This window comes from Brachypodium distachyon, chromosome 1, assembly GCF_000005505.3.
Source record: "Brachypodium distachyon strain Bd21 chromosome 1, Brachypodium_distachyon_v3.0, whole genome shotgun sequence".
In the NCBI taxonomy this organism is placed as follows: Eukaryota; Viridiplantae; Streptophyta; class Magnoliopsida; order Poales; family Poaceae; genus Brachypodium; species Brachypodium distachyon.
Window position 1 is genome coordinate 54,929,667 of NC_016131.3, and position 27,637 is coordinate 54,957,303.

Below are 27,637 nucleotides of genomic sequence, written 5' to 3' on the forward strand. Positions count from 1 at the left end.
TACGTGATGTCACTTTACCATCATATTTGCACTTATTAGTCGACCTTTTCCTCACATCAAAGCCTACACGACCACCATATGCTACCCAAAACACTCAAGCTTCATCTAAATTTCTGAATCTCATGCCAACTTCAGGAACCCCCTTATCAGACTTTGCCATTGCACAACCCAACAATTATGCTATGAACTGCCAAATTTGAAGCCAACAACTATTACTAGTGGACCAATTGTACAGGCAATAGACTCAAAAATGCATAGAAATTACCACTAAATCAAACCGATTTAATCAGTGGCCTAAAGTCTAAATCAAACAGATGGCCTACAACCAGACAGAGACAGGGCATACCTCCCTTGCAGTCTTCTCCTACACGGCCAGCAACACCCAGTAGATCCCACCCCAGCGGCGCTCTGCCCCGTGGTGAGGCGTCGGGGCGCGAGCAGTGCCCACCCCGGCGGCCCTCCGCTCCGTGGCGAGGCGTGGGGGCGCGAGCCCGGCGGCCCTCTGCTCCGCGCCGCGGCCTGGTTCCCGCCCCCGCGAAATACTTTCCCTCGCCCCTCGTTCTCTATTTCTCTGCCGAAGTCAAGCAGTCATGGGTTTGTTTTTGCCTTGGTTTGGTCTTGACCGGTGGATCTAAATTGGACGTCAGATCACAGGGGTAAAGGCGCTTGGGGTAAAGGCGCTTGGTTACGTACAGCAGCAACTTCACGAAGGGGCGTCCCCTCTGCGCGGCACTCAAAAAAGAAAAAAGAAAAAAGACAAAAAAAGAGGGGGCTCCGGGCTCCGGCTTCCGGGCGCGAGAAGCCAAAGCGTCAAAGTGGGATACGCCTTCAGCTTCGTCCAGCTTGGAGTGAAATGAATGGCCACATCCACCTCATCCTCCCCTCCCGCTCTCCCCCTCGCACCTCCGCCCCCGCCCCGCTCCCGCTCGCGCCTCCCCTTCCCGCCCCATCCGCCGCCTCAGCCCGCCGCCACCGCCGTCCATGGCACCGCACCCCACCCCCGCCTCCCGCCCCGCACGGCCGACCCGCGCGCCGCGCACGCGGTCGCCGTCAAGTCCGGCGCGGCCGCCCTGCCGGACGCGCGCCTCGCCAACGCCGTCATGTGCGGGTACCTCCGCGCGGGCCGCCTGGACGACGCGCGGGGGGTGTTCGACCGTATGCCCGCCCGCGACGCCGCCTCCTACAGCGCGCTCATCTCGGGCCACGCGCGCCTGGGCTCCCCCGCCTCCGCCGCCGAGGCGCTCTTCCGCCGCATGCGCCTCGCGGGCCTCGCCCCCACCGAGTACACCTTCGTCGGCCTCCTCACCGCCTGCATCCGCAGGGGCAACCCGCGGCTCGGGACCCAGGTGCACGCGCTCGCCGCCAAGTACCCGTGCTGCTGCTGCGGCGGCTCGCTCCTCGTCGCCAACGCGCTCCTCGGCATGTACGTCAAGTGCGGCCGCTTCGAGGACGCTATGAGGGTGTTCGACGGGATGGAGGGGCGCGACGTGTCGTCGTGGAACACGGTGCTCTCTGGCCTGGTCGAGCTGGGGAGGTACGAGGAGGCGTTTGAGCTGTTTGAGGACATGCGAGCAGGCGGTATTGCGGCTGATCGGTTCTCGCTGTCGGCGCTCTTGACCGCGGCCGCAGAGGGGTTCGGCCTGCCCGAGGGGGCAGCAGTGCACGCTCTGTCTCTCAAGTCCGGGTTGGAGGTTGATCTCAGTGTTGGCAATGCGCTTATTGGCTTTTATGCCGAGCATGGTGATTCTGTTGAGGATGTGGTCGGCGTGTTTCAGAGGATGCTGGTGAAGGACGTAATTTCGTGGACCGGATTACTCAATGGATACATGGAGTTTGGTTTAGTTGACACGGCTCTGGCTGTGTTTGATCGGATGCCGGAGAGGAATTTTGTTACATACAATGCAGTATTGACTGGGTTTTGTCTGAACAAGGAAGGTGTCCGAGTCACTTTTGCTAAGAAGGCGGGGCTGCGAGGGCTGGGTTTGTTTAGGCAAATGCTCGAGAATGGGCTGGAGATGTCAGACGTTACAGTGACTGGTGTCCTCAATGCTTGTGCTATCGTGGCAGATAGGAAGATGAGTGAGCAGGTCCACACATTTGTGATTAAGTGCGGCTGTGGTTCTAGTCCCTGGATTGATGCTGGACTGATAGACATGTGCATCAAGTGTGGCAGGTCTGGAGATGCACGTCTATTGTTTGAGCATTGGCGCCATCCGGAGAGCTTTCACATTGCTTGGAATTCGTTGCTACTTGCCAGCTTCAGAGATGGAGAGTATGAGAAAGCGTTTTCTATCTTCCTTCAAAAGTTTAGAAGCAGTGATGTTCAGTTCATTGACGAGTTCATGTTGAGTACTGTTCTTGGAGTTTGTGGTGCTTTAGGTTTTGCCGAGCTTGGAAAGGAAATGCATTCGTTTGCTGCAAAATCTGGGCATTTGCACGCTTGTGGAGTTGGTAATGCTATAATCAGTATGTATGGAAAGTGTGGACAATTAGAAAATGCTGTTAATTTCTTTCAGCAAATGCCTCATCGAGACCTCGTGTCATGGAATGCGCTGATCACTGCTCATCTTCTCCATCGCCAGGGAGATGAGATACTGGACATATGGTCTCAAATGGAGAGATTAGTCATCAAGCCTGATTCCATTACCTTTCTTCTGATCGTATCAGCTTGCAGTTACACAAGCTCAGATTCAGTAGATAAATGTATGAAACTGTTTCACTATATGTCTAGCAAATACAACATTGAACCTGCCATGGAGCACTTTGCAGCATTTGTGTATGTCCTTGGCTGCTGGGATCGTTTTGATGAGGCAGAACAGTTTATAGGTAGTATGCCATTCAAGCCTGGTGCATTAGTTTGGAGATCTTTGCTAGAAAGCTGTAGCAAGCGATCAAATATGACAATGCGGAGGCGAGCAATGAATCATCTGCTTGCATTGGAACCACAAGACCCATCCACATATGTTCTGGCATCTAATCTGCTCTCTGAATCAGCAAGGTGGCATTGCTCAGAGAACACAAGGCAGGAGATGCGTGAAAAAGGCATCCATAAGATTCCAGCAAGGAGCTGGACATTTCATAACAACACAGTTCACTCATTTTTCGCACGGGATAGATTGCACCCTCAGTCCAAGGACATATATGCTGGTCTGGATGTGCTAACCCTTGAGTGCATGAAGGCAGGGTATGAACCAGACACCACCTTTGTCCTACATGATGTTGAGGAACACCAAAAGAGGCATTTCCTAATGTACCACAGTGCAAAGCTAGCTGCTACATATGGCCTTCTAATGTCAGGCCCTGGGCAAAGTGTCAATGTTGTGAAGAACATCCGCATGTGTGGTGATTGTCACTCATTTATGAAGCATGCATCTGCTGCCACCGGGAAAGAGATTTCAGTCAGAGACTCGAGTGGGTTTCATATTTTCAGGGGAGGGGTTTGTTCCTGTAGAGAATAGAGACTGGTACGGCACCACCAATTTTGACTTTTTTGCACCGTCTTTGTAGTACTGTAGAAACTATAGAAGATATCCTTGTATTGAGGTCCTGTACATCACTATGAGTTTCTTCAGAAGCATTCACGGGAGAACAGCCTGAACTGCTGAACATCATACTTGACAAGTATTTTCCTTTTGCTCAAATCCTCTGTTTAATAGTGTCCATTAGCACAAATGATTTGCAAAAATTCAACACTTTAGATGATTTAACGGTCAGTTGTTTTAAATATATTTTTTCTGTTTGCAGTTAGCATACATTGTTAGAGATATGCAACATCTAACATTTATAGAGAGTATGTTCCTGTTAAGTCTTGTGATGTTGTTGACCAGTTTGCAGTTACTTTCAACCTAGTCTTACATAAAAAGATTAAGACGATGATGAGTAGACATCTTCTATTCCCCTGACTTAACTGTGTACTCACCAAGCCACCATTAACACTAAGCTTCCAGCAACTCTTATCTGCTTTCCTGGTCAGTATCACGCCCTGACAAGTAACTTACAATTCTTTGCATTGTTTCTGTAATAGCCCAGGTAGACTTCTCATTATGGACCACTCTGTATATACCAACATCATTACATCAACTGCGATCTCAATGAGTTCTATGCATTTCACCTAATGTACAATAAATTATCTAACTTACAATCAGATAGCTTAAATGATTTTTTCTTATCTTTCAGTTACCTAATGACTGCAATTAGCCCGAGGTTTAGGGATAGAACAGAGCTAATGAGTAATGCATTGTGCTTCTGCCTGGTAGGGGAAAGAAGGTATGTTTTCTTGGCTCAACGGTCCTAGTATCTTGTTCTAGTTAGATCTAGGCAGAAATAGAGTGCACTTCACTGTGGTTGAGTGTTTGCCTCTCACGTTTTCTTCAGAAGAATCCTTTTGTTGTGTGTCAAGTTTGAGAAATTGTCTCATAGAGGCACACAAAGATTGAAGTTGAGAAAAGTACAAAGAGTGATACGACTTTTGTGGTTATCTCGATGGTGCAGTGTATGTCAAACAATTAACTTGTGGTCTAGGCGACTCTTACGCAATCCATCCATATTCATGTGTGCTTGGCCGCAGTGGTTTCCCATCGGACCTTGTGGTCCTCTTCCTGGTTGGCCTTTTCAAAACCGTATAGCGACATATTTGCTTCCCTTTGAGGACAATCATGCCCCCTTGGGAATGTACAATGTCTCAGCTCATATATCAGCACAAACACAAGAGCCAAGCCTCATGGCATGGCATACAATTCTCTTTAGATCATATCATAGTACCACTACTACTGCATGCTTTGGCCCTGAACCACCACTGCTGCACGTTTTCTGAAATGAACATATATTCTGGATAGTTTGCATGCGTGTCTGTGTGGATATATCTGAAATGAACATATATTTATGCATGTTTTCAAAAATGGAAGTATTCTGTTTCATTTATTGATCAGTTGTTATATTTTATAACTTCAGTCTCTTTGAAATTTGTTAATTTGTCATCTTATGCCAATGAAAAACTGCAAACTGCATCTCTGAGTTGCTTCATGCTACTAGCTTGGTTATTCAAAATAAAACTGAGCACATACTAGTCAAAATCTCATTTCTCCACTGCATACATGTCAGGTTTGATAGCCTTGGCAATGTGACATATAGTTTGATGATACTCATTTCCATTTGTAGGAAAACTTAAAGGCAAGGATGTGTCAGTGTGTCTTGTCTTGTCGGTAAGCAAGGATAGTTGTTATTGTTCCTTCTCACTGTAATCTGTGTTGAGAACCTGATTGTAGCTCCTTATTTAGGCCATGTTTGTTTGAACTTCTGTTTCAGCTTTTGGTGTTTTTAGCAATTTCAAAAACACTTCTCCTGTTTACACATGAAGCTGAGAAGCACCTCCGGACGTGCTTTTGGTGCTTCTAAACGGAAGAAGTGTTTTTGAGATTGCTAGAAGCAACAAAAGCAAACAAACAGGGCCTTAGACTGTTCACAGCTAGGACTGCTAGTTAGACTGTTTGATTTTTCTTTTCTTATTTAGACAGTTAGTTCACTTCCAGTCGACCAGATTTCCGCTATATCCAAAGACCAGTTTGCACCCTACAAAAAAAATCACCAATAACCACTGGTTTATTCTGTGCATAGTAGATACCCTCGTATAGTGTTTACTGGGTTGTATATTTACAGGGATCCCTAACAGCTGGATTTGAGACACGATTGAATGGTCCACGTTCAATTGCCGGGTGTTGTTGTAGTAAGCCGGGGAAAATTCATATTCGGTTTTCATCTGATTATTTCTGCTTTCTGCTAATCAATTCTCTAAAATGTTCTCAAGTCTCAGCCACTTAAAATTGCACCAGTGAAACTCGACCATTTTAGAGATGTAAGTGCAACTTTTGGTCTGCTTATTACTTGAAGTGAAGACAAGTGGAAACGAATATTGATGTTTATCCAAAAGGTTGGAGATATGGCGGAGACTGAGACAAATTTGAGGTGCTTAGCCATTTAGCATGCATTGGAGAGGCCTAAAAGATACTCCGTACATGATATACATATCCACATTGTGATATGCAAGGAAAAAAGTGCCTAGGCTAAATAAAGAACACAGCATCTAGCATTACATTACATTAGCTCGTGCTGCACCGCCAGTGTAGATACGCGCCGAGGCAGCCGACGGCGACGAGCCCCGCCGCCGCGCAACAAGCCTGCGCGGATACACATTCCACATGGAACCAACCGCATAAACTTTCAGGACCTGCAAATCTTTGCGCGACTGGAACTAATGCACGCACAGGCGGCACAGCTCACGACTTACGTACTGTTTACCTTGCGCGTGGCGCCGGACGGCCTTGCACGGCCACGGGTTCCGGCGCCTGACCCCGGCACGAGCACGTCGTCGACGAAGCCCACCGCGTCGCAGCGCCGGTCGTACCTTGCGTCCTCCTCGACGACGGCGTCGGCTGTAAGTCGCTCCTCGTCGTCCTCCGTGTCGGAGTCGGTCCAGCCGAGCAGCCTCTTGTCCAGGGTCGGCATGATGATCAAATTGAATTCCCTGGTGCTTGTGCCGCGGAACAAATATGTACAGCTACCGTGTTCTTGCTGGAGCATGTGCTGTAAGAACTATCATTAGGTATTTTAGGTGGTTGGGTTAACGACTTGGACAGTTAGTTAACTAAGGCGAGCCTGATCAAATTTTGGGCCGAGACAGGGCAGCAAAACAGAGCATACATCGGTGTTGAACATCCCCCAAAACACACTTCTTTTTCTCGCAGAATTTTTCATTTGCAATTGCATCCACACATGTCATTAATCACATTTCTCGTGCTTAATTACATCATGTTTGCATGCTTTGCCCTTAGTTTTCTATAGTTAATCCTCGTCAGCCCTGGAGCCGTGGAGGCCCTTCTCCTGATCCTGCTCCTCTTGTTCTTCTTCCCTCTCCATGTCCTCGTCCTCGGAGACGCGCACCGTGGCCATGAAGAGCGCCGCGACGGTGAGCACCACCAGCAGCAGCACCAGCAGCGCCCGGAGATCACCGCCGCCGAACCGCGTGACCGCGGTCGCCACCAGCGCCGGCACCGCGAACGCCGTGTACGCCACGAACACCGCCCTGACCACCACCCTGCACACGGGCTTTATGTGCCCCGACGCCGCCGCCGCCGTCTCTTCTCCGTCGACCTCTAATTCGCCCTCGGGGATGTCCACCGCCACGTGCGCCGGCGTCGGCGGCTCGGAGCCGAAGAGCAGCGGCACGCGGCGGAGCGGGCCGGGAGATACCAGCGGGCACAACATGGTGGCGGACGCCTGCTAGCTAGCTACTGATCGATGTCGATGTGTACAACAGTACAAGCGCCAAGGCTTGCCGTGTGGTATGCCGCGCGATTGACGTCGTTGTGTGTGCCGATTAATGCAGCATGGGGCCGTGGGCCTTAACTGGCCCCTTTCTTTTCGGCTGCAGCTTCTCCAGAAACCAGATTCAGTTGAATTTTTCTGGAAAGCTGCTGTCACGGAAAGCTCTAGGAAGCTATTCAAACCCCTTCTTTTCAGCTTCTGAAAATTTAGCTAGCTTCTTGTCTAATCTGAATATAAAATGTCCAAAATACCCCTACATTTCACTAGTTTCATGTTTAGTTGATGTCTGAATTCATTTTTATTATTCTACCGTGGAACAAACTAATAATAAAGTACAAATTCATTCTTCGGGAGCACTCCTGGCTCCTGCTCCCTGAAATCCCCAAATCCGGAGACATTACGTTTGGCTGCACAAATCCAGATTTTACAAAGCGGTGGTCCTCCTCCACGGCCATGTGCATCTCACGATGCTGCAGCTGGTTGCAGTGCTCAAGTCAGAGGCACGAACTCGTCCTTCATGCACGCACAGAAGGGGATCTGGAGGGGGCCGTTGGGCTTGGGGACATAGCCGGATCCAGACAGCTGCAGTGGCAGGCGACGAGCCCCTGGACGACGTACAGGCGGGACGGCGGCTGCGGGGAGAGATGGGGAAGCAGGCGTTCGATCCCGGGGAGATGCTGCCGGCGCCGGTTGCGGGAGAGATGGGGAAGCCGGGCCAGCGGTGGAGAGCAGGCGGGGCGGCCACCTGAGAGGAGGTGGGGCGGGGGAGGAGCGGCGGCGACTGCGGGGAGAGATGGGGAGCAGCAGTGGCCGGCTACGGTTAGGCCATGGTGACGAATGAGGATGAGAGCGAGGGGTCGCGGGTTACTCGGGTCGGCTTTTTTTTTCAAGGAAACTCGGCGGTGGCATTTTGTCCGTAATAACGGTTCGCTGTGCGTGCAAGTTTTAATTCTTCGTGTGCAGAAGCTCGCGAAGCTGCTCTCGATAAGTTTCTCCCACAAACTCACTAGGCTTCTCCCAGCGGCCCGTGAAATTTTTTTCCTTTCTTTCAGTTTCAGCTGTCTGAAACCTATAAACTGGTTTAGAAGTTTAAAAAAAGAGGGTCATTATACTACTTCGATATGATGTCCGAAACCGAACGCCGTTGGATGTCTCGTGCCGATCAGGTCTGCTTACGTTCCCGAGCTGGAGTTGGGAAACCCACGAGACCGCGAGGCCGGAGCTTATATCATCGGGGCGAAGTATCCGGTGAAAATCCTCATTCGGTGCAAACCGTGCAAACTTTATAAAAATCACGTATAGAAGTTTCAAAAAAATCTAAAAAAATACCATATGTTGGAACTGTGATGTTTTACAAACCTGCAAAATTTTAAGTTCAAAATCAAAAGCATTTGGAGATATTAAAAAGAGAAATTTACAATGAACAGTGTCAAACACTGAAAAACCACTATTCATGCAGAATTTGTCTTTTTCGCTGCTACCCTACGAAATTGAGTTTGGACTTGAACTTTTACACATATATAAACCATCACTTTTCTAACATATGTGATTTTTTTGAGAATTTTTTAAACTTTTTTCGATGGAGTTTTCACGGTTTGCACCGTAGAGGTGGTTTTCAAGCAAATACTAACAAGTACTCTCTCCGTTCCTAAATACTTATCGTTGTTTTAGTGCAAGTGTCGCTATTTTAGTGCAAATTTGCATTAAAACAACGACAAGTATTTAGGAACGGAGGGAGTATTTAGGAACGGAGGAAGTAGAGAGTAACAACTGGCGCTTTCCAACGATTGATCAATCGCACGCGTGCATTTTTTTTTCAAGGAAAGCTTTAGGCCATCAGGCCTATGGCTATTATATTAAAAAAAATGAATATGTACAGGGTAAAAAGAAAAATAAGATTCATCTAAAGCTATCTACCCAGGTTTTGAAACCATGGTATTTCTTTCTTTTTACCCTATGGAAGACGATGTTCATTTCGTCCTTAAAAAGCCTTTTACATCTATAGAGTGAGGGCCGAATTCCATTGAAGATATAATCGTTGCGAGTCTTCCAGATGCACCAAGTGACCATTGTAGATGTTTCCATATGAAATGGGAGTTTAATCTCTTGTTTGATGGCTTCAAGATTTCCATGGACTGTGGTCTGAGGAGTAAATAGTGGACAGATATATCTCCAGCATGTGACTGCAAATTTGCAGTGGAAGAACAAATGATCTCTTGTTTCAAGGTGTGGCTGGTTGCAGAGGGCACATGTATAGTCAGGAAGATGAAAGTTTTTCTTTTGTAACATGGCTCTGGTGTTAAGTCTGTCAATAATCAGGAGCCACATGAAGAACTTGTGCTTGAGTTGATTGCATGATGACCAAATCCATTTGATACTATGTGGGACCTCAATGTGTATGACCATGTGTTTGTACATCTGAGAAGTGGAATATTCAGGGCTGGACCAGGTGTATGTCCATAAGCCTTGGTTGTCAGAATGTTCCAGGGAGTCAAGTAGAATGTTGAGTTCTTGAAGTTGTTCGAATGCCAAAGCAGAGAGAGGCAGGTGGAATTGTTCTGTAATATCAGCAGAATGTGCCATTTCCCATAAGGTGGAGTCCTTGTTGGTAGCATATGAGAAGAGTTGAGGCCATGTGTTCTTTAGAGGTTCTTGTTGCCAGTTATCCTTCCAAAATAGGATAGTATTGGCTTGGTGAGCTGTGCATTTGGAGTGCTCCTTATACAGATCAATGAGTTTGAGTGTGTTCTTCCACCAGAAGGAAGCATCAACATTATTCATGGGTGGCAGACCATTCATGTAGTGCTGCTCCCATACAAAATGCACCCATGGGAGATTGGTCTTGTTATAGAATTTATGCAGGTTCTTCATGATGAGTGCTCTGTTCTGATTTTCCAAATTGATCACTCCAAGACCCCCTTCTTTCTTTGGCCTACGTACCATTTCCCAAGCCACAAGTGGGGGGGTTCTTCTTAGTGAGATCATGTCCTCTCCATAAGCAGTGTCTTCTGTATTTATCAATCTGTGTAATGACTCCTTTGGGGAGCATGAAAGTGCTCATTTGGAATGTCGGCAGTGCTGAGAGGACTGAGTTGACCAGTTGGAGTTTACCACCTTATGAGAGCATACTTGAGAAACAGGAAAGTCTGCTTTCAATCTTTTTGATCATGGGCATGAATTCCTCAATCTTCGGTTTAGATGTACCCAGTGGGAGGCCTAGATATGTGGGAGGCCTAGATATGTGAAAGGCAAGGTGCCAAGCTTACATGAGAGGAGGTCACCAAAATAAGCACCTCTCTGAGCATTCATGTTGAGTGGGATCAAGCTAGATTTCTGAAAGTTGACCTCAAGACCAGTGGAGGAGTGGAATTGTTGTAGTATATCTTGCAGGACCTGAATTTGTGTCACCTCAGCTCTTAATATAATGAGTGTGTCGTCAACATATTGGATGATGGGGAAGTCTGGGCATGCAGTGGATTCAATGGGTCTCTGAAGTTGACCATGGTGCATGGCAAAATTGAGTGCAGATTGTAGAAGATCGGCCACAATCACAAAGAGAAGTGGTAAGAGTGGTTCCCCTGTCTAACCCCTCTCTTGCAATGAATTAGCTTCCCAAGGACACCATTAAGTATGATCTGTGATGTGGCAGTATGCAGAATTTGGTCAATCCATTGACACCATTTCACACCAAATCCCATAGCTTGCATGATTTGGAGAATAGCTTTATGTTCCACCTTGTCAAATGCCTTCTCAAAATCAAGCTTTAAAAGGATAATCTCTGACTTGGATTTGTGGCATGTATGAATATATTCAAAAGCCCATACCAAGCAGTCTTGCATGGTTCTTGTCTTGATGAAACCATATTGATTATGGTGGATCAAAGTAAGTATGATGGACTGCAGTCTCGGCAAGCAGCTTAGTGAGTATCTTGAGAGAGCAGTTGAGCAGTGAAATTGGTCTGAATTCATTGACCTTATCAGCGGTGTCAGTTTTGGGGATGTCGCACGCGTGCATTAACAGAATCCTTCGCTTGCTTGCTTCCCGATGGCGTCAGCTGCCGACTTGGAGGCTGCGGCGCCGGCATGCCACGTAGCGGTGAGCATCATCCCCGTCTACGAAGACGAAGAAACGGCGGTGTGGGCGTTGGTGTCGGCGTAAGAACCGCGTGCATCGTGCTGGTCTTGGCAGTCGTGGCGGTGAAGGTGTTTAATCTTCAACATTCTGCATCGGCTACAGTTTCGCGGCCAGATACAAGGCGCTGTGAAGGGTGCGTCGCCACTGCCTTGTAAAGGTATCACCTGCTGCTCAAGCATCAACCTGAAAGCGTTCTCCGTGGCAGAATCATGGAGATAAGCAATCCGGCAATGCTGCTGCACGGCGATGGCACCTGGAGAAGCAGAATCCAGGAGCGCTTGGTTTCTCTTGTCAGGTTGGACTGAGATCCAGTGCCCTGACATAGGCGTGCCCTTCTCCCCTATATCCACCGCTCATTCAAATCTGACGGTCGGTTATCCTGTCAGGTTTGGGTTATCCTGCACCAACAAGCCAGGAGAGCGAATGCTGATACGGGACACGGCCAGGGACATCGGAACCTTAATGTTTGATGTTCCTCTTGCAAGGGGGGATGTAGGAGGAAAGACAAGCCTGAACGCTGCAGTGATCTGCACCAAAATCAGCAATTAAAGATGAATGTTTGGCATCAAAAAGATTGCTGCAGATGGTCACAAGTCATCAAGAACAGTTGAATATGCATATGCCATATCAACCAAGATGTAGTATATAGATGGTAACAAAGCGAGAAAGATTAGTTGGCTCGAAAAAAGACATCGAGCCAGATTACCGTGTTTCATTAATAGCAAAGCAGGTGGCCGTTCGTTGGAAATAAAAAAAATTCTCCAAATTTGGTAGGTTGCTACTTATAGGACAGTAACATTTACAGATACAGAGTTTCCTGAATACAACTTAGAATTTGTAAAGCGTTTTCAGACTACTGGCCCATTTTCTGATATACAATTCGAACTGTTAATGGAGATTTGGAGAGGTGATAGCACCAACATACGACTGTGCAGCCCATCTCTTGTATAGTTCTGGGCATCTCCTTTCACAGTTTTCCTTCAAGAAGACAGGAAAAATTATTAACTCAATACCATGGGAGTGAAACCAAATACCTTCCTTCTACAAATACTAGGATCGCTGAGAGCATCCCTGCAGACATCGGCAATCTGGTCGGCCTGAATGGGCTCATGTTAGCGAATACTTCCATTCAGGAGTAATCCCAAAGAGCATTGGAAAGCTAAGGAACATGACTAACCTAGGCATGTATAGTAGTATCGTCACAGGACTCATACCACAATCTGTAGGAAATCTCACAAGGTCACCAGAAACTCTTGGGAACCTGAAGGAACTATCTGTGCTAGATTTATCAACAAATTACCGCCTGAATGGTTCAATACCAAAGGATATTTTTAAGCTGCCCTCAGTCTTATGGCAATTGGATTTATCATACAATTTTCTTTCGGGGCCCCTTCCATCAGAAGTTGGCACCATGACTAACCTCAATGAATTGATTTTGTCAGGAAACCATTTGTCTGGAAACTGCAAGGTTCTAGAAAAACTATTATTACTCTAAAAAGATAACTCTAAAAAGATAAGGTTCAATGAATAGATTATATATAGGAGCTTGGAGCAGAGGAAAACCGTCAACTCAAGTCGTTCAGAAATGGCAAACCGGTAGTAGTACAGTACAAGACTTTATCTTGCGATAATGTAAGTTATATACTCGTATGTCGTTTCAGTTAGCACGTGTTCTAAATATATACGGAGTATCTTTCTTTATAACAGCACTATCAGATAAATGATCGATTAGTATTTGTTCTAAGAGCTACGTATCTTTGCAACATTAGCCAAATGCAGAACACAATTGCAGCAAGTTCTAAACAACACAGAAATCAAACGAATTATTGCTTTCAAGTGTATAAGTAATCAAAATTTCAGAGATAACCAAAAGCTTCAGCCATGTGTAGCAGAAGTGCAGAAATCGAGAAGTAGCATGCAACAGAAACAGAAATTGTCTGACTCCTTCCATATTCCAAGTAACAAACCTGAAGTTACTGGAGTACTACTCAACATCAACAGACAATGAAACTAGAGCAATACATCATGGACATACACAAGACAAAGCAGAGAAACACAAATAACAAGACAAGAAAAATGAACCAGGAATCATCTAGAATAGCATAAGCCATCGAGTTGAATACTAACAGTACTATCAGATCCATGAGGAAACAATATCTAATAGCAGTAGCATGGTTCTTCTTACGTACACAACTGGAGTACATAACATCATCCAACAATCCCCTTCGAGTACTGCTAACCACTACTACTCCCAAGGCAATTAACACGAGAAATCTACAACCAACCAGACGAAGTAATCTAAGAAGAGGTGAACTTTGTGACGGCCTTGGTGCCTTCAGAGACGGCGTGCTTGGCGAGCTCGCCGGGGAGGACGAGGCGAACCGAAGTCTGGATCTCCCTGGAGGTGATGGTGGGCTTCTTGTTGTAGCGGGCGAGCTTGGCCGACTCCCCAGCGAGTTTCTCGAAGATGTCGTTGATGAAGGAGTTCATGATGGACATGGCCTTGGAGGAGATGCCGATGTCGGGGTGGACCTGCTTGAGCACCTTGAAGATGTAGATCTTGTACGTCTCCACGGACTTCTTTGCCTTCTTCTTGCCCTTCTTCCCCTCGCCTCCCTCCTTAGCCGCCGCCGTCTTCCCCGCCGGCAGCCGCTTCTCCGCCTTGGGCTTCTTCCCGGCGGGCGCCTTCTCGGCCTTCTCCGCCGCGGGCTCCTCCTCCACGGGCTTCTTCGCCGCCGGCTTCTTCTCCGCCTTGGGGGCCATGGACGCGGCTGCGGCTTCGGATCGGAGAAGAGAGATGTTTCGCGGGTAGTTGGATTGGGGGATTGCAGATGCTTGTGTGGGGGAGAAGAGGAAGCGGCGGCGGAGACTTTATAGAGAGGGCGTGGTGAGCGCTGATTGGTGGAGGGGTGGGTGCCCGGATTGATGAGGTGGAACGGATCGAGCCGTTCGCCGATTTTGGCTATGGACGGTTGGGATGCGTTTTCGCGCGGATCGCTGATACTGGCGGGAATTTTGTGGTTTTGGGGGGCTACTGCACTCCGGTCCCAGCTGCCGGTGACACGAAACTTGGTCGCAACAGACTTCGCGAATCTGAAAAAAAAAATCCTCTTCTTCTTTTAATAAGGACAGACATATGATTATTCGAATGTATACTAACAAAAAAAATTGTGAATAAAGAGATTTATATTGCATCAACTAAGCGTGGGTTACAACGGAGCCAGGAGCCGTTGCGCCTACTGGTTCCCTAGATCATGACTAACCCTATTCTACAATCTATGGATCTTAGAAAACCAAATCTTCCTATTTGCCAGCAAGCTTCTTAATCTCTTCTACTGATGCACTGTACTTGGACATATCACGCTTTCGGGATCTAACGGATCCCGTGAAACATCCCGATCCGAAAAATAACCGTCGATATAAGGGGTTCGGTTGGTAAAGAAACGACCTGGACAAATCCCGCAAAGTCGTCCCAATTCGGAAAAAAGCTATGGGATCCAAACTCACGAGCCAAAAATCCCCATATAGCCGGGACCGAGATTGGTTTCGCGGGCATCTGCAAATCCAGCACTCCGTTTGGAGGGAGTGAAATTTCAGCTCTGCATTCACACTGCCTCCACGCCGCCGCCTTCCAAGCAATATATGCGACACGAGAGATTTCTTTCTTTATGGCAGCATCCTTTACAGGCCCCGGGTTTTGATCCAGCACTTCTTGATCGTTGGAGCTGAAGGGGACCGCGAAAGCAACCATTTTAGTGATGTAATTTTTATATCATTGGAAACGTTTTTAAAACAAATCTAATGATATAATTTTTAGCACATAATACTCAAATAATTAGTCTAATTGTTAGTCAAATTAAAAATCTTAAAATGCGTGCTTGCCATTCATTTGTGAAAACGAGGGAGCAGTACATGAAGTGTAGATGCCGTAAGAGATTCAAAAATACATATGAACGTGATAAATTTTTGTGACATGCAAGGAGTGCCTAGGCTAAATAAAGATGACAACATCCGCTCGTGCGGCACCGCCAGTGTAGATACGCGCAGAGACAGCAGCCGACGGCGACCAGCCCCGCCGCCGCGCAACAAGCCTGCGCGGTGGAGTATTTAAGAAGGTGGGCCTGATCAAATTGAGGTCCGAGACAGGATAGGGCAGGAACAGAGCATACATCGATGTGGCGAAAAACACAAAACACACATGGTTTCTCGCAGAAATTTTCATTTGCAGTTGGATAAAAATATCTCATAATTGTTTTTTTCAGTCTAAAAGAATCTCATTACACACAAAAAAAAGAATTTCATTACATTGATCCTGCTTAATTACATTTTTCGCATGCTTTGCATCAATTCCTTATTTACTTTCCTCAAAGGAAAATATTTAGCACTTGTTGGACCTAAGCTAGCTAACCGATCAAGTAATCAACGTCAGCCGTGGAGGCTCTCCTCCTGCTCCTGCTCCTTTTGTTCTTCTTCCCTCTCCCTGTCCTCGTCCTCGGAGACGCGCACCGTGGCCATGAAGAGCGCCGCGATGGTGAGCACCACCAGCAGCAGCACCAGCAGCGCCCGGAGATCGCCGCCGCCGTACCGCGTGACCGCCGTCGCCGCCAGCGCCGGCGCCTCGAACGCCGTGTACGCCACGAACGCCGTCCTGACCACCACCCTGCACACGGGGCTTATGTGCCCCGACGGTGACGCCGACGGCGCCGCCGTCTCTTCTCCCTCGACGCCGTCCGAGGAGTCTTGGACGACGACCTTCTCGTCCTCGGGGATGTCCACCGCCACGTGGCACGCCGCGGGCGTTGGCATCGGCGTCGTTGGCTCGGAGCCGGAGAGCAGCAGCGAGCGGCGGAGCGGATCGGGAGACACCTGCAGGCAGAACATGCTGGCTTCTGATCGATGTGTATATCGACAAGCGCCAAGGATTGCGTAAATTCCGCGCGCGCGATTGATCGAAAGATTGCTGTACTAGTTCTGTAGGACGTCCTTTGTGTTGTGTGCGGCGTTTAATGGAGCGTGGGCTGCCTGCCCTTATATATTGATGGCGCGCGCCGCCTAGACTCCGATACGGTGTCCAAAGCCGAATGCCGTTCGATGCCGCGTGGGCTGTGCTGCCTTCGTTTCCGAGTTGGAGCCGGGAAACCCACGAGGCCGGAGCTTATATGATCGATCGTCTCGAGATCAAGAAAGCAACAGAATCCTTGGCTTGCTTGCTTTGCTTGCCCATGGCGTCAGCGTCAGCTCTCGGCTTCGAGGCGGCGGAGGCGGAGGAGGAGGAGCCATGCCACGTAGCGGTGAGCACATCGTCGTCCCCGTCGACGGAGACGAAGAGACGGCGGTGCCGCCGTCGAGGCACGTGAGCACCGCGTGCAAGGTGCTGGTCTCGGCCGTGTTGGTGGCGTGGAGTTTGGTGTCGATGCCGCTGGTGGTGCTGGCGTTCGATCGGTTCGGCACCGGTCTCAAGGGGATGCTTGTGGTGCTGGCGGTGCTGGTTGCCTTCGTGCCCATCACCGTGGCCATGTGCCACGTCGACGACGACGACCAAGTGAAGAACCGAATGTACGTAGTGAAGGAGGGGGCGATTCTACAGGTAGCCTCACAGGCTGCCGCATGAGCCTACCTCATTGGTATATTTCTTGATGTATGATATATTTTATTGACAGGTTTTTTCATTGGTACTCACTCCGTTTTTAAATAAAAACTAAAACAGCGACAAATATTTAGAAAATAACATGTCGGCGTGGGTGGGTGCCACGTGACAGCCCATGTGGCTGGCTGCATGGCACCGCACTAAGATTATGAAATGGGGATGCAGTTTCGATGGGAGAGACTAGGGGATAACTCCTAAAGTATATTGTGAGCACCGGACCTGAACTCCTCGGCGTCGTCGCTCCAAACGGCCATGTCCCGGTAGATCGCCCACGCGTTGGCCAGCACCATGGCGCCCTGCGGCACGTCGTAGCCCAGCACGCGGCGGGGTTCCATGCACTCCCGCGGGAGCAGCAGCGGCGCCGGCGCGTGCAGCCGGAGCGTCTCCTTGATCACCAGCTGCAGGTACTTCAGCCCCGGCAGCGCCTCCTCCCTGACGCGGCTCTGCCCGGCGAGCGCGCCGCCCACCTCCGCCTGGGCTCTCCGGAGCGCGGCGCGGTTCAGCATCAGCTCCGACATAGCACGCTGCAGCGTCGTCGCCGAGGACTCGCTCCCTGCCCCGAACAGGACATGCGCGCGCGCGGCCATGGAAGGAAGGAAGTAAGCATTTCGTCGAACACGGTCGAAGCAACCATCGCGATCGATTTGGTCGATATGGAAGAAAGTCTTAGTTACGTACCCTGATGACGGTACGGATGGTGCCAATTCGAGCGGCTCCTCGTATGGCCGGGTTCTCAGCAGCACGTCCAGGATGTCTTCTTCGTCGTCGTCACCGGCGCCGGCTGCCCGCCTGGCGCGTTTGTCCTCGATGACCCCGTCCATGAGCCGGTTCATCTGGCGGTTCACCGCCTCGACCCGCCCGGCCAGGCTGAACCCGGCGCCGACCTTGATCCCCTCGTCCAGGCTAGCCAGGAAGGCCTTGCCGTCCCTGATCCGGTCGCCCGCCACGGCGCGCACCACCACGTCGGCAACGTACGCCGCCACGGCAGAGCTCACGTTCACTGCTGATGCCGATGCCGACGCCGACGCGGGGGACGGAAGGCCCGGCCCCGGCGCGCGCACAGCAGCTCCGTGGCGCAGAGCTTGCGCACGCGGCGCCAGTGGCCGCCGGCGGGCGCGGGCGCGACGCCGAGGCCGTCGCGGGTGAGCGTGCGGGCGGTGTGCGTCCGGGACGCGTGGCGAACGCCGCGTCGTGGGTCTACATGATCTCCCTCGTGACTTCGGGCGACGAGGCCACCGCCACGGGGAGCTGCCCCATGCGGAGCCGCATCAGGGGCCCGTGCCGCAGGGCGAGGTCGCGCATGGCGCGGTGCGGGAGCGCGCCCGTCAGGTGGTGCAGGCTGCCGATCAGGCGATCACCGGCAGTCGCCATGGCCCCGGAGGCGGGTTCGTTGATGTGCCGTGCTTGCGTCGCCGTCGCCGAAGGTTGACGAGAAGAGGGATCAGTAGGAGGATGGCGGCCGTGGCCACGAGGACATTATCTTGCACCATGCTTCTTATTCTTTTTATATTTCTGCCAACGACTTTGCAAAAACATTCGGGGATTTTAATTTTGGTCCAAATGTACTCATATCTTCTGCAAGGAAATGTATCATCATGTTTGTGTGTTTTTTGTATTGACAACGATTGGTTAAAATTCGGGGATTTTAATCAGGACATGTGCCCAAGTTTAACTTCCGGAGCGGCCGATCGACCTGTCTCTTTCACATCCATTGAATCGATCAGCATACGATTCATGGACGCGCGAAATAATTTTTTGCCATATGCATCTTCTAAGAGCTGGCCCCGCTTGGCAACTTCATAAAAATATACAAATTAAACTTGTCGCATTTGATTATTGTCAACGTGAAGACGATAGAAGACGATCGAAGGTAATTGAATCAAGCTGGTTATTACTCCCTCCGTGCCTAATTAATTAATTGACGTCGGTGTTTTTGCAAAAAAAAACACCTGTAAATCCCTAAACAAACCTGCACAGTCCACGTTTAATTGAAAGTGTGGACAGCAGGTTTATTTCGGAAATTTACAGAGGGTTTTTTGAAAAAGTCCGGCGCCAATTAATTAGGGACAAACGGAGTACTTATTAGTGAAGAACTAGATCTGTCAAATAGTCGAAGCTGACTATTATACCATACCACGTCGACACATAGTACAACAAGACAAAAAAACCTCATCTGAGAGCATGTCCAGCAGGGGCCCTAAACAAGGCCCCTACTCCAAATCTGGGGGTTTGAGGCAAAAAACCTTCTCCAACAGGCCCCTTAAACAGGCCCCCAAAAATTTTAGAGCCCTTAAATCTTGCCCCCAGCCCCCAACCCCACGGGCCAAGTAGGGAGCCCCTACTCTCCAACTTCCCCCGATTCTTCTTCCCCATGCACGAGTTCTTCCTTGGCTGCACGTCCTGCACGCGCCGAGCGCTTCCCGCCACTGCCAGATCCAGCCGGAGTAGGCCTCCTCCTCCCCCGCGGCCTGCCTGCGCCGTCCCCCTCCTCCACCGCGGCCTACCGGCGCCGACCTCCTCCTCCACAGCAGCCTGCTCTCTCTCCCGAGCGTCACCTACCGCCTCCTCCTCCTCCCATGTTCACCGCCGACTGCCGCCTCCTCTCCCGGCCGCGGCAGGCTTCTCCTTCTCCTCCTCTCCTTCACCGTGAGGGCTGAAACTGGTGGGGTTTTTTTTATTTTGAGTTCAAATTGGATATGAATCGATGAATTAGGAAAATATGTGTTGAAATTGAATGAATAGATGTTGAATTGAGCGATTTGTGTTGAAATTCTGTCGAATTTGGGTTGATATTGGTCAATTTTGGTTTAAAATCTGAGATGTGAATGAAATAGGGACTGTGATTCAGGGGCTCCTGCTGGGTCCCTACTTATGAGGGCTGGCCCCTATTTGCAAATTTAGAAGCCCTATTTGGAAGCTATTGCTGGACATGTTCTGAACATCAGTTTATTAGTTCCCCATTTTAAACCCTTTCACAGAGTACAGCCGCACAAAACGAGGGTGCGTACGTAACGTAAGCCGAACTTCTTCAGCAATATTTCTTAAAGGGAATTGGACGGATACAACCCACTTAATTCAATTGCCCGCATGAGCTGAGTAAAAATTAGCCAACTTGCTACCTCGTAATTGATATATCAACACCCTGAAGAAAGACCCTTATGGATGCCGACCTTTGGGCGCCATCGACCCAGGCCGCAAGGGTACACTAGTGGACCACAGGCGCGCGCACTTGAGACAGACCTTCGTAATTGCCTCGCCGATCCGGCCGCTCACCGGCGCCGGCTCCTGCCGCAACCCATCCTGATCATCGGCTTCGACGCAGCTTAATCCTTCATTGCCGTCGTGGGCAGCGCTGGCGAAGACCTCGGTGATAGTGTAGAGCGGCGGCGCGTCGGGGTTCCGGAGGTCAATGTCGACCCTCAGAACCCAGCTGGAGCCGGGCGACGTTGCCGCGGGCGCGTGCTCCTCGATCAGCCGCCGCGCCAACGCGGCGAACTCCATCGGCTGCGCCGGTTGCCGGCGCCGGTGGTTAAATTTGGTCCGTGTCTGCTGTCTAATGTGTCCTGAGAGGCTGAGATTAATTCGAGGCTGTACGTACGTACGTCCGACTAAGTTGCCAGCACGCTGAGCTACACATATACTACGTGACGGCGAATCCATGTCGACCTCGAACACGCTTAATGAACCGTGCCGAGTCGAACTCGGATATGGCCGGGAAACAGGGTTTCCGAAATTAAAGCTACTCGTCGCAGGCATCTTTTTTTGATGCGCCCCATGGCTACTGGGTGGCCTGATCTTTCGGTGAGATGGATAACTACGATTTAGGACAGAAGTAGACGTTGACAATCCGACTATACCGGACACTAGGCGGTGCGTCTTAACAATCGCTACATCAACTCCCTGTGGTTATTGACAGAATCGAAGGCGCCGTCAACCTGAACACGAAGTTCCAATCCCTGCTAGAGAACAAGCAAGAATCGAGATAAGGCAATCTGAAATTGCAAATAAAGATGAAGTACAACAGTCTCAAGGAGACGAGTAACAAGGTGGGGTTCCGATAGCGGTTCTTCTAGTAGGTATAGCCGACCCTAGTGGTGAAGCCTGAAGTTGCAGCAATGGCTAACTTATCTAAACAAGACCCAATCAGCCAAAGGGGGTAGTGGCTGCACTTATATAGAGGGTGGGAGGTGGAAGAGAGGTAGGGTTTCAGATTTTAAGATGGACTGGGCTGTTACATGGCCTTGGGCCCATTAGAAGTGCAAGTGGCAGCCCAAGCATCTCTTCTCTTCCCATGACTTTAAGTGGCTGCAACTTCTCGTATTCTCGTGGTAGTTGCTGCACTGTTTTCTTTCGCACGCGTGCCGTCATCCTCGAAGTTCGACTCGCTCCCATTCCTTGTGTCACCGCTTCGGTCCTTCATTCCTAATCAACATAAGAGCATCTAATTTAGGCAGCACCATATTCTCATTTAGATTGCCCATAGTACAAATAAACGAAAGTACTTGATAATTGAGTTGGCGCGCACGCGCACGAGTAATCGGTCCTTGTAATGCCGCGGTTGTCTCTCTGGGGTGGATGTCCTCATCATTTTTCATGTGCATATATGTAGACGGCTGTGTCGTCGTAGGTCCATGCATTACATAGGTACTTGGATTTGTGGCCACACGTACGGCAGACATGATCGATCGACAATGTCGTTATCGGCGGCCAAGTCATAGAATCGGTCGCCGTGGACTGCAGGGGAGCATGATTTCTACCTACTGCTGGGGGCCGAAGAACCCAACAAGCAGCAATGGACGCTCAGCCGTTCCTGCAAGATCGCGCTCAGGGTTCGTATATCTATACCTATCTAAAAAATACGGACCGTTTCCTTTACCGTCGTCTGTCAAACTTCCCAAAAAAAATTGTGGGCCCCCCCAAGATTGCATGATACCTATCTAAAAAATAAGGACCGTTTCTTTCAACGTTGTCTGTCAAACTTCCCGAAAAATTTGTGCCGTCCCAAAATTGCATGTATATTAGGCTTAGTAAACCGGTTGGCCCGTTACCTGCACCGAATTAGACTGGAACTCCGCGAGGAAATCAATCGCCAGCGGGATCGTTACGAGAATCGGGCAACAACTCCGAATCCGACGAGAAAAAGATCGCTCAGCGAATTGTTAGAAGAAGCTGATGAGACAGACTGCGAGAGAGAATGGTGGCGGTGCCTAGGGCATAGTAGAGAGAACGAGAAATGATGGCCGAGTGTAGAATGGGAGATGGGAGAAGACGTCTCGATGCCTTTCTTCTGTGAGCCTGACTAAGCGAGAGAGATAGCCAAACATGCCAAGTTGATGGATCATCGAGTCATGAGCTACTGGGCCAATTTTACACTTGGTCTTTATTTATTTTACTGCAGGATTCATCCGTTAATCCTTATTGCATTAAAGAGTCCATATTTCGCTAAATTTTTTCAAAGAATCCACATATTATATAATAAATTAATGTTTATTTAATTAAAATATCAACTGGTCGACCTATCGGGTATCCATGGGTATAAACCTAAACCTATACCCATATCCTGCCCATGACTAATCGCTCGAGCTATTGGTATACCCATGGGCTTTTTTAAAAAGAATATTTGGTGATCGTTAAAAAAGAACAAAAGGAGGTTTTGATGCATGTTTTTGAATGTATCATTTTATTTTGTTGTTCCGTCGCATCGGCATTTCAGCTAGTAAGTAATATAAATTCGATCGGCTCTTCATGTTATATTCCGTCGTCGGCTCAAACTTGGAAGCAATGAAGTACTAGCCGGTGAATTATAATTTCTCTTGTCTTGTGTTTCTGATGCTATGCATGCAGATGTGCATCGCCTTGGCGACCCTGGCCGCGATGGCGGGCGTCTTGGTGCTGATCCGGCAGTCCGAGAACTCGATTGATGTGCGGGGCGGCCGGTGTCTTCTCGTACTGGTCGCCATTGTGGGGGCCTCCCTGTGGGCGGCCAGGCTGGACTGGTGCTACGCTCCGGCTTAATCGGGAGCCTGTATACTTATTCGTGTTTCTCATCAGGTTAAATTAGTGTCACTCTTCTAAAAATACCAATGTCTCATTGCATATTTGTGGGAGCAGTTTGTGTAAAATAGACTAATGAATGCATGTAAGCACCATGAATTTTTTCCGGTAATCTAAGTGGGGCACGTGCCCCACCTAGTCTTCCCACGCGGCGCGTGTCTATCCCCTCCCCATCTCTCGTTTCTGTTGTTTTCTCCCCGTCGCTTCTCCCTCTCTCTCTCTCTCCCATTTTCCCCTCCCGGCTTCTCTTCTTCCCCTCCCCAAATCCTGAGCACCTCCCCAAATCCCGAACTCCGCGGCGCCAGAACAGGGCGCAGAGGTGAAGCAGGGCGCAGAAGCGGAGCAGGATGTGGCGCTGGTGTAGCCGTGGTGCAAGAGAAGGGCACGTTGGCGGAGCAGGGCGCGGAGGCGATGCCGGGTGCGGAGGCGGAGCAGGCCAGGGCGCCAGGGTGGAAGGAGCGCGGCGAAGGCGGAGAAGGGCGTGGAGGTGGTGAAGGCTGCGGTGGCGGAGCAGGGCGATGCAGGCTATGGTGGCGTGGAGGCGGTGCTGGCCGCGGCGGCGGAGCCGGAGTAGGGAAGGCGGCATAGAAATTCACGGCGACGTGCGAATTGGGGTGGAGCTTGAAGGTGAGTGGCGCTGCTGGATGGACGCTGCGACGAAGCCGAAGTAGGGCGGGCGGCAGAGACGTCCATGACGACGAGCGAGTCGGGGTGGAGCACTGGAGCTTGAAGGTGAGTCCACTGCTGGATGGACGCGGCGGTGGACTGGGGTTGGAGGGCGGGCGCAGTGTCGGAGCAGGGCGTGGTCGCAGCCGACCATATGGGAGATTGTCAGGGTTTCCTTGCCTTGATTTCTGATGGCCCATGGCTGTTTCCTAATTCATCAGCCGCGAATTGCAGCAAGATGAGGGGGCTACTGAGATGGGTCAAGCGTTCATCTCGACGACCTTCTTCTGGATTGATGCGGCCGACAGCACGCCACCCTCAGGCTCGATGGCCTTCTTTTGTAGATCGATGCGGCCTTCTTCTTGGATCGACGCTGCTGTACTCGGTATCGGTCATCGACAAGGTATGGCCGCGGAAGGTATATGTCATCTAAAGCTTGTTGAATATATGTCCTGGCAATTTGCAAGACATGTCATGGCAATTTGGTGCTAAGATCCTGGCAACTTGTAAAACATGGCATGGCAATTATTGCTTAGTACTTCTTAACTTTTAAGACATGGCATGTCAACTTGGTTCTTGGATCACAGCAACTTTGTGTTGAGATTCCGGCAACTAGTAAGATAAACATGGCAACTTTGTACTTGGATCTTTTTAGCTAGTAAGACATAGCTTGGCAACTCGGTGTTGCGATTCTGGCAACTAGTAAGACATAACATGGCAACTTTGGGCTTGGATCTTTTTAGCTAGTAAGACATAACTTGGCAACTTGGTTCTTGGATCCTGACAACTTGGTGTTGAGATTCTGGCAACTGGTAAGAGATAACATGGCAACTTTGCGCTTCGATCTTTTTAGCTATTTAGACATGACTTGGCAACTTGGTTCTTGGATCATGGCAACTTGGTGTTTAGATTCTGGCAACTAGTAAGACATAACATGGCAACTTTGCACTTCGATCTTTTTAGCAAGGAAAACATAGCTTGACAACTTGGTTCTCAGGTCATGGCAACTACTAAGACATAACATGTCAACTTGGTGTTGAGATTCTGGCAACTTGAAAGACTTAGCATGCCTACTACCTAGTTGTCATGTTGTTGTTGTTCATATTTTTTTTCATCGCAAGTCACCAGTTTATTTGATCCTCGTTGTCTACTGTCTAGTTGCCATGTTGTTTTAGCACTCTTAGATGCCATATTATTTTCATCTAATGATCAGTTTAATCGATCCTAGTTTTAATGTTGTTTATCACTACTTAATTGCCATAATTTCCACCCTTAGTGAATAATTTATTTGATCTTAATTGCCATGTTGTTTCATCATTATTCAAGCCATAGTTTTTACCTTCTACTTACCAGCTTTATTTGAACCTAGGTGCGGTGGTTTACAGGGTGTCGCCATGTCTCTGAACTTGACACCGTCGCCACCTAAGACGCCGGCCTTGAGCTCACAGCCAGCCTGGTACTTATCATACAATGTGCCCACCGTACAGCCGACCATGAAGAACTTGCGAACTTGTAAATTTGATCCATTGATGTCTAACTTCAAATCTGTGTTCTAATTGCTGCTTAGCTTTTTTGGAGAATTAATTGCTGCATAGCATTTACAAGCTAAACACGCATTAGTACTAGCTTTGTCGTACACAATATAAGCTGGGCCACCAAAAAACGCACGGCCGCGAGGAGAAGCTAGCTGGGCCGCTGTTGTCTAACACTAGCGACGGTGGGCCGCAAGGAAAAAGAAAAGGAAACAGCAGACGGGGCATACGCGCGGCCGCGCGGGCTAGCGTGCAGGCGCCGCTGTGGAAGACTAACCATAGACGCCGCTGCGTAGTCCTTCCCAAAAAATTTATAAAACCTGTCAACAAGGTATTTCACTCCGTAGGGGACTCTCATTTTCGAGAGAAAGAAAGATGTCACGCCGTCAGGGGGACTCATTTTTCGAAAAAAAGAGAGATGTTACTTCGTTTCGAAAACCAAGATATAAAATACCTCCATCACCAACACATAAAAACTTACTCAACAAGATATGGCAGAGTTGTCTGAGATATCATATATGCGATGACAAACAAAGCAAACAAGATGCCTCACGATGTGGTCGTCTAAACTGTCATATATGCTAACGACAAACAATGCCACAAGAGTACAAGACACACCGGAAGTAGTGGCAAGCCCGCAAGTGCAAGAGTACGATAGCTAGATCTGTGTGCAGAGATCTACGTGTCTTCCCTCCCTACCTTTGATAGTCCACGTCTACCGTATCCACACCTTAACTAGCCAGGTCGAAGTCATGGAAGCTAAGATCAATCACTCCCTCAATCCATGTCAAATAGCAGAGCAGCATTGCACAACCCCTCAAAGATTACTGTCGTAAAGCCTGAAAAAGCCAGATGATAAAACTTGCATGAGAAAAAAAATGATTAAAAGAAAAGTTAATAATAGAAAGTACAATAACAGTAATTAAAAGTGGTATGCCCTCTCACGGTAGTGCATATGTCCCCTCTCGCAGTAGTGCAGAGTCGAATCCTCAATCTCCATTCTTCCATCAGATACCTAAGAGCTCTTTTAGATACCCCTAATGAAAACTTCAATGGAACCTACCGCATAGAAAAACCCTAGTGGGACCTATCTGATCATACACTGAGTCCTGAGGCAGTAGGGTGATCTTCCACCATCACTATTTGTGAGGACGAGGAAGGAGAAAAAAAAAACCTAGGACTGATATCCTTTTCCAGCAAAAGCAACAGCCTAGTACAGCAGGTGATCATTCCGGTGGTGGGTACATCACATGAGAAGAAACCGTTGATGATGGATGGTTCTGAATCTACATATCATCACCCTCCATTAGCAGAAAAACAGAGACTACTGTCTGAACAAGAGCGGCCATCTCTCGAGGACGCCAAGGTTTGCAAGTCAAGGGGTATGAATATGGCGACAACAAATCTTTCACACATGTCATTTATAATCCTGTGGCTATTTCTCACATTAATTCAGTTTCTATGGCTGGTTTTGGTTGGAAATGGAAGAATGTTGGTACCCATCGTGTTGAATTTGGGCATGATTGTCAACACTGGGGATCTCACCGTGGCCGTGGTCAGCACTCCATAAACTTATGGTGAGGCAGATGTTCAGGGAAGATAGGAATATGAGCGTGCAGTCCTGCAGTATATGTACATAAGAATAAGTCTGTAAACCCTATCAGGTTGTCAGCCACAACAAGCCACTTGTCCTGCTATGGCATATCCCTCAAAGTGGTAGGGTAATGTGGTTCAGCTGTAAACAGAAAGATTTCAAGGTTTCTGACAAAGCTGCAGCTGGGGACAAGAAAATAGACTTGAAAGGTACGAATCTCACCATTTTGTTCTTTCGCCATTCTGGATAGTTATGATTTAGTTGAAAATAGTTTGATGGGTAAAATTAAATTGATAAAAAGGATTTGAACCTATCTAGACATGCAGTAATGCATAAATCAAGTAATGCTAATACTGACTCTAGAATGTTAGGACAAAACAGTCAGATTTTTTTATTTTTTTGACGAATCATTACTTAAGGAGAGAAAGTTACAGGGTGCCTCAAGGAGGAAAACCGGAGCTGACTGAAAGAAAAGAAGAACTGTACATACAGGAACTAAAGAGGAAGGAGAACTATAGAGATTGATTCTGACTGGGTAGAATGGGTTCAGAGTGATGAATAAAATTGGATGTATCAGTTTATAAATGCTAAGTCTAGATCCTGCAAGAAGAGAGTTCCCTAGCAGATAGATTTTGCTGCTAAGAAAGACAAAGGGATTCCCATGGTTCTAATACCGGTCAAAAGGAGGCT

At 48.8% G+C, this 27,637-nt stretch overlaps 2 protein-coding genes, 1 long non-coding RNA gene and 1 pseudogene across 5 annotated transcripts; 2 read left to right on the forward strand and 2 right to left on the reverse strand.

The window, feature by feature from the left end:
• Positions 1-842: 842 nt before the first annotated feature.
• On the forward strand, positions 843-5,741 carry LOC100845725 (pentatricopeptide repeat-containing protein At5g03800). Of its 3 annotated transcripts, none has more exons than XR_001405506.2 (3): positions 843-3,464; positions 4,177-4,266; positions 5,158-5,741. XR_001405506.2 is itself a non-coding variant. In XM_024455398.1 (2 exons), the coding sequence occupies exon 1, from the start codon at positions 858-860 to the stop codon at positions 3,456-3,458; it is 2,601 nt and encodes an 866-aa protein (XP_024311166.1). In that variant the 5' UTR covers positions 843-857; the 3' UTR covers positions 3,459-3,464; positions 4,177-4,267. The 3 variants fall into 3 exon arrangements, 1 of the variants encoding a protein (XP_024311166.1); XR_002960576.1 differs by having other exon boundaries at positions 843-3,621; positions 5,158-5,704; XM_024455398.1 differs by lacking the exon at positions 5,158-5,741 and having other exon boundaries at positions 4,177-4,267.
• A 7,724-nt stretch (positions 5,742-13,465) lies between these two features.
• On the reverse strand, positions 13,466-14,310 carry LOC100846031 (histone H2B.1). Its single transcript, XM_010230009.2, has one exon. The coding sequence runs from the start codon at positions 14,215-14,217 to the stop codon at positions 13,753-13,755; it is 465 nt and encodes a 154-aa protein (XP_010228311.1). The 5' UTR covers positions 14,218-14,310; the 3' UTR covers positions 13,466-13,752.
• Positions 14,311-15,703: 1,393 nt separating this feature from the next.
• LOC104582292 lies at positions 15,704-18,591 on the reverse strand (annotated as a pseudogene).
• A 4,720-nt stretch (positions 18,592-23,311) lies between these two features.
• Positions 23,312-25,431, forward strand: LOC100846841. The gene is made up of 2 exons (XR_001405696.2): positions 23,312-24,224; positions 25,191-25,431. It is a non-coding gene; the product is annotated as an uncharacterized LOC100846841 (long non-coding RNA).
• The last annotated feature ends 2,206 nt before the right edge of the window (positions 25,432-27,637 follow it).

Bases quoted from the DNA above. Each gene is read 5' to 3' on its own strand.
- LOC100845725 (XM_024455398.1), top strand. From the start codon at position 858: ATGGCCACATCCACCTCATCCTCCCCTCCCGCTCTCCCCCTCGCACCT.
- LOC100846031 (XM_010230009.2), bottom strand. From the start codon at position 14,217: ATGGCCCCCAAGGCGGAGAAGAAGCCGGCGGCGAAGAAGCCCGTGGAG.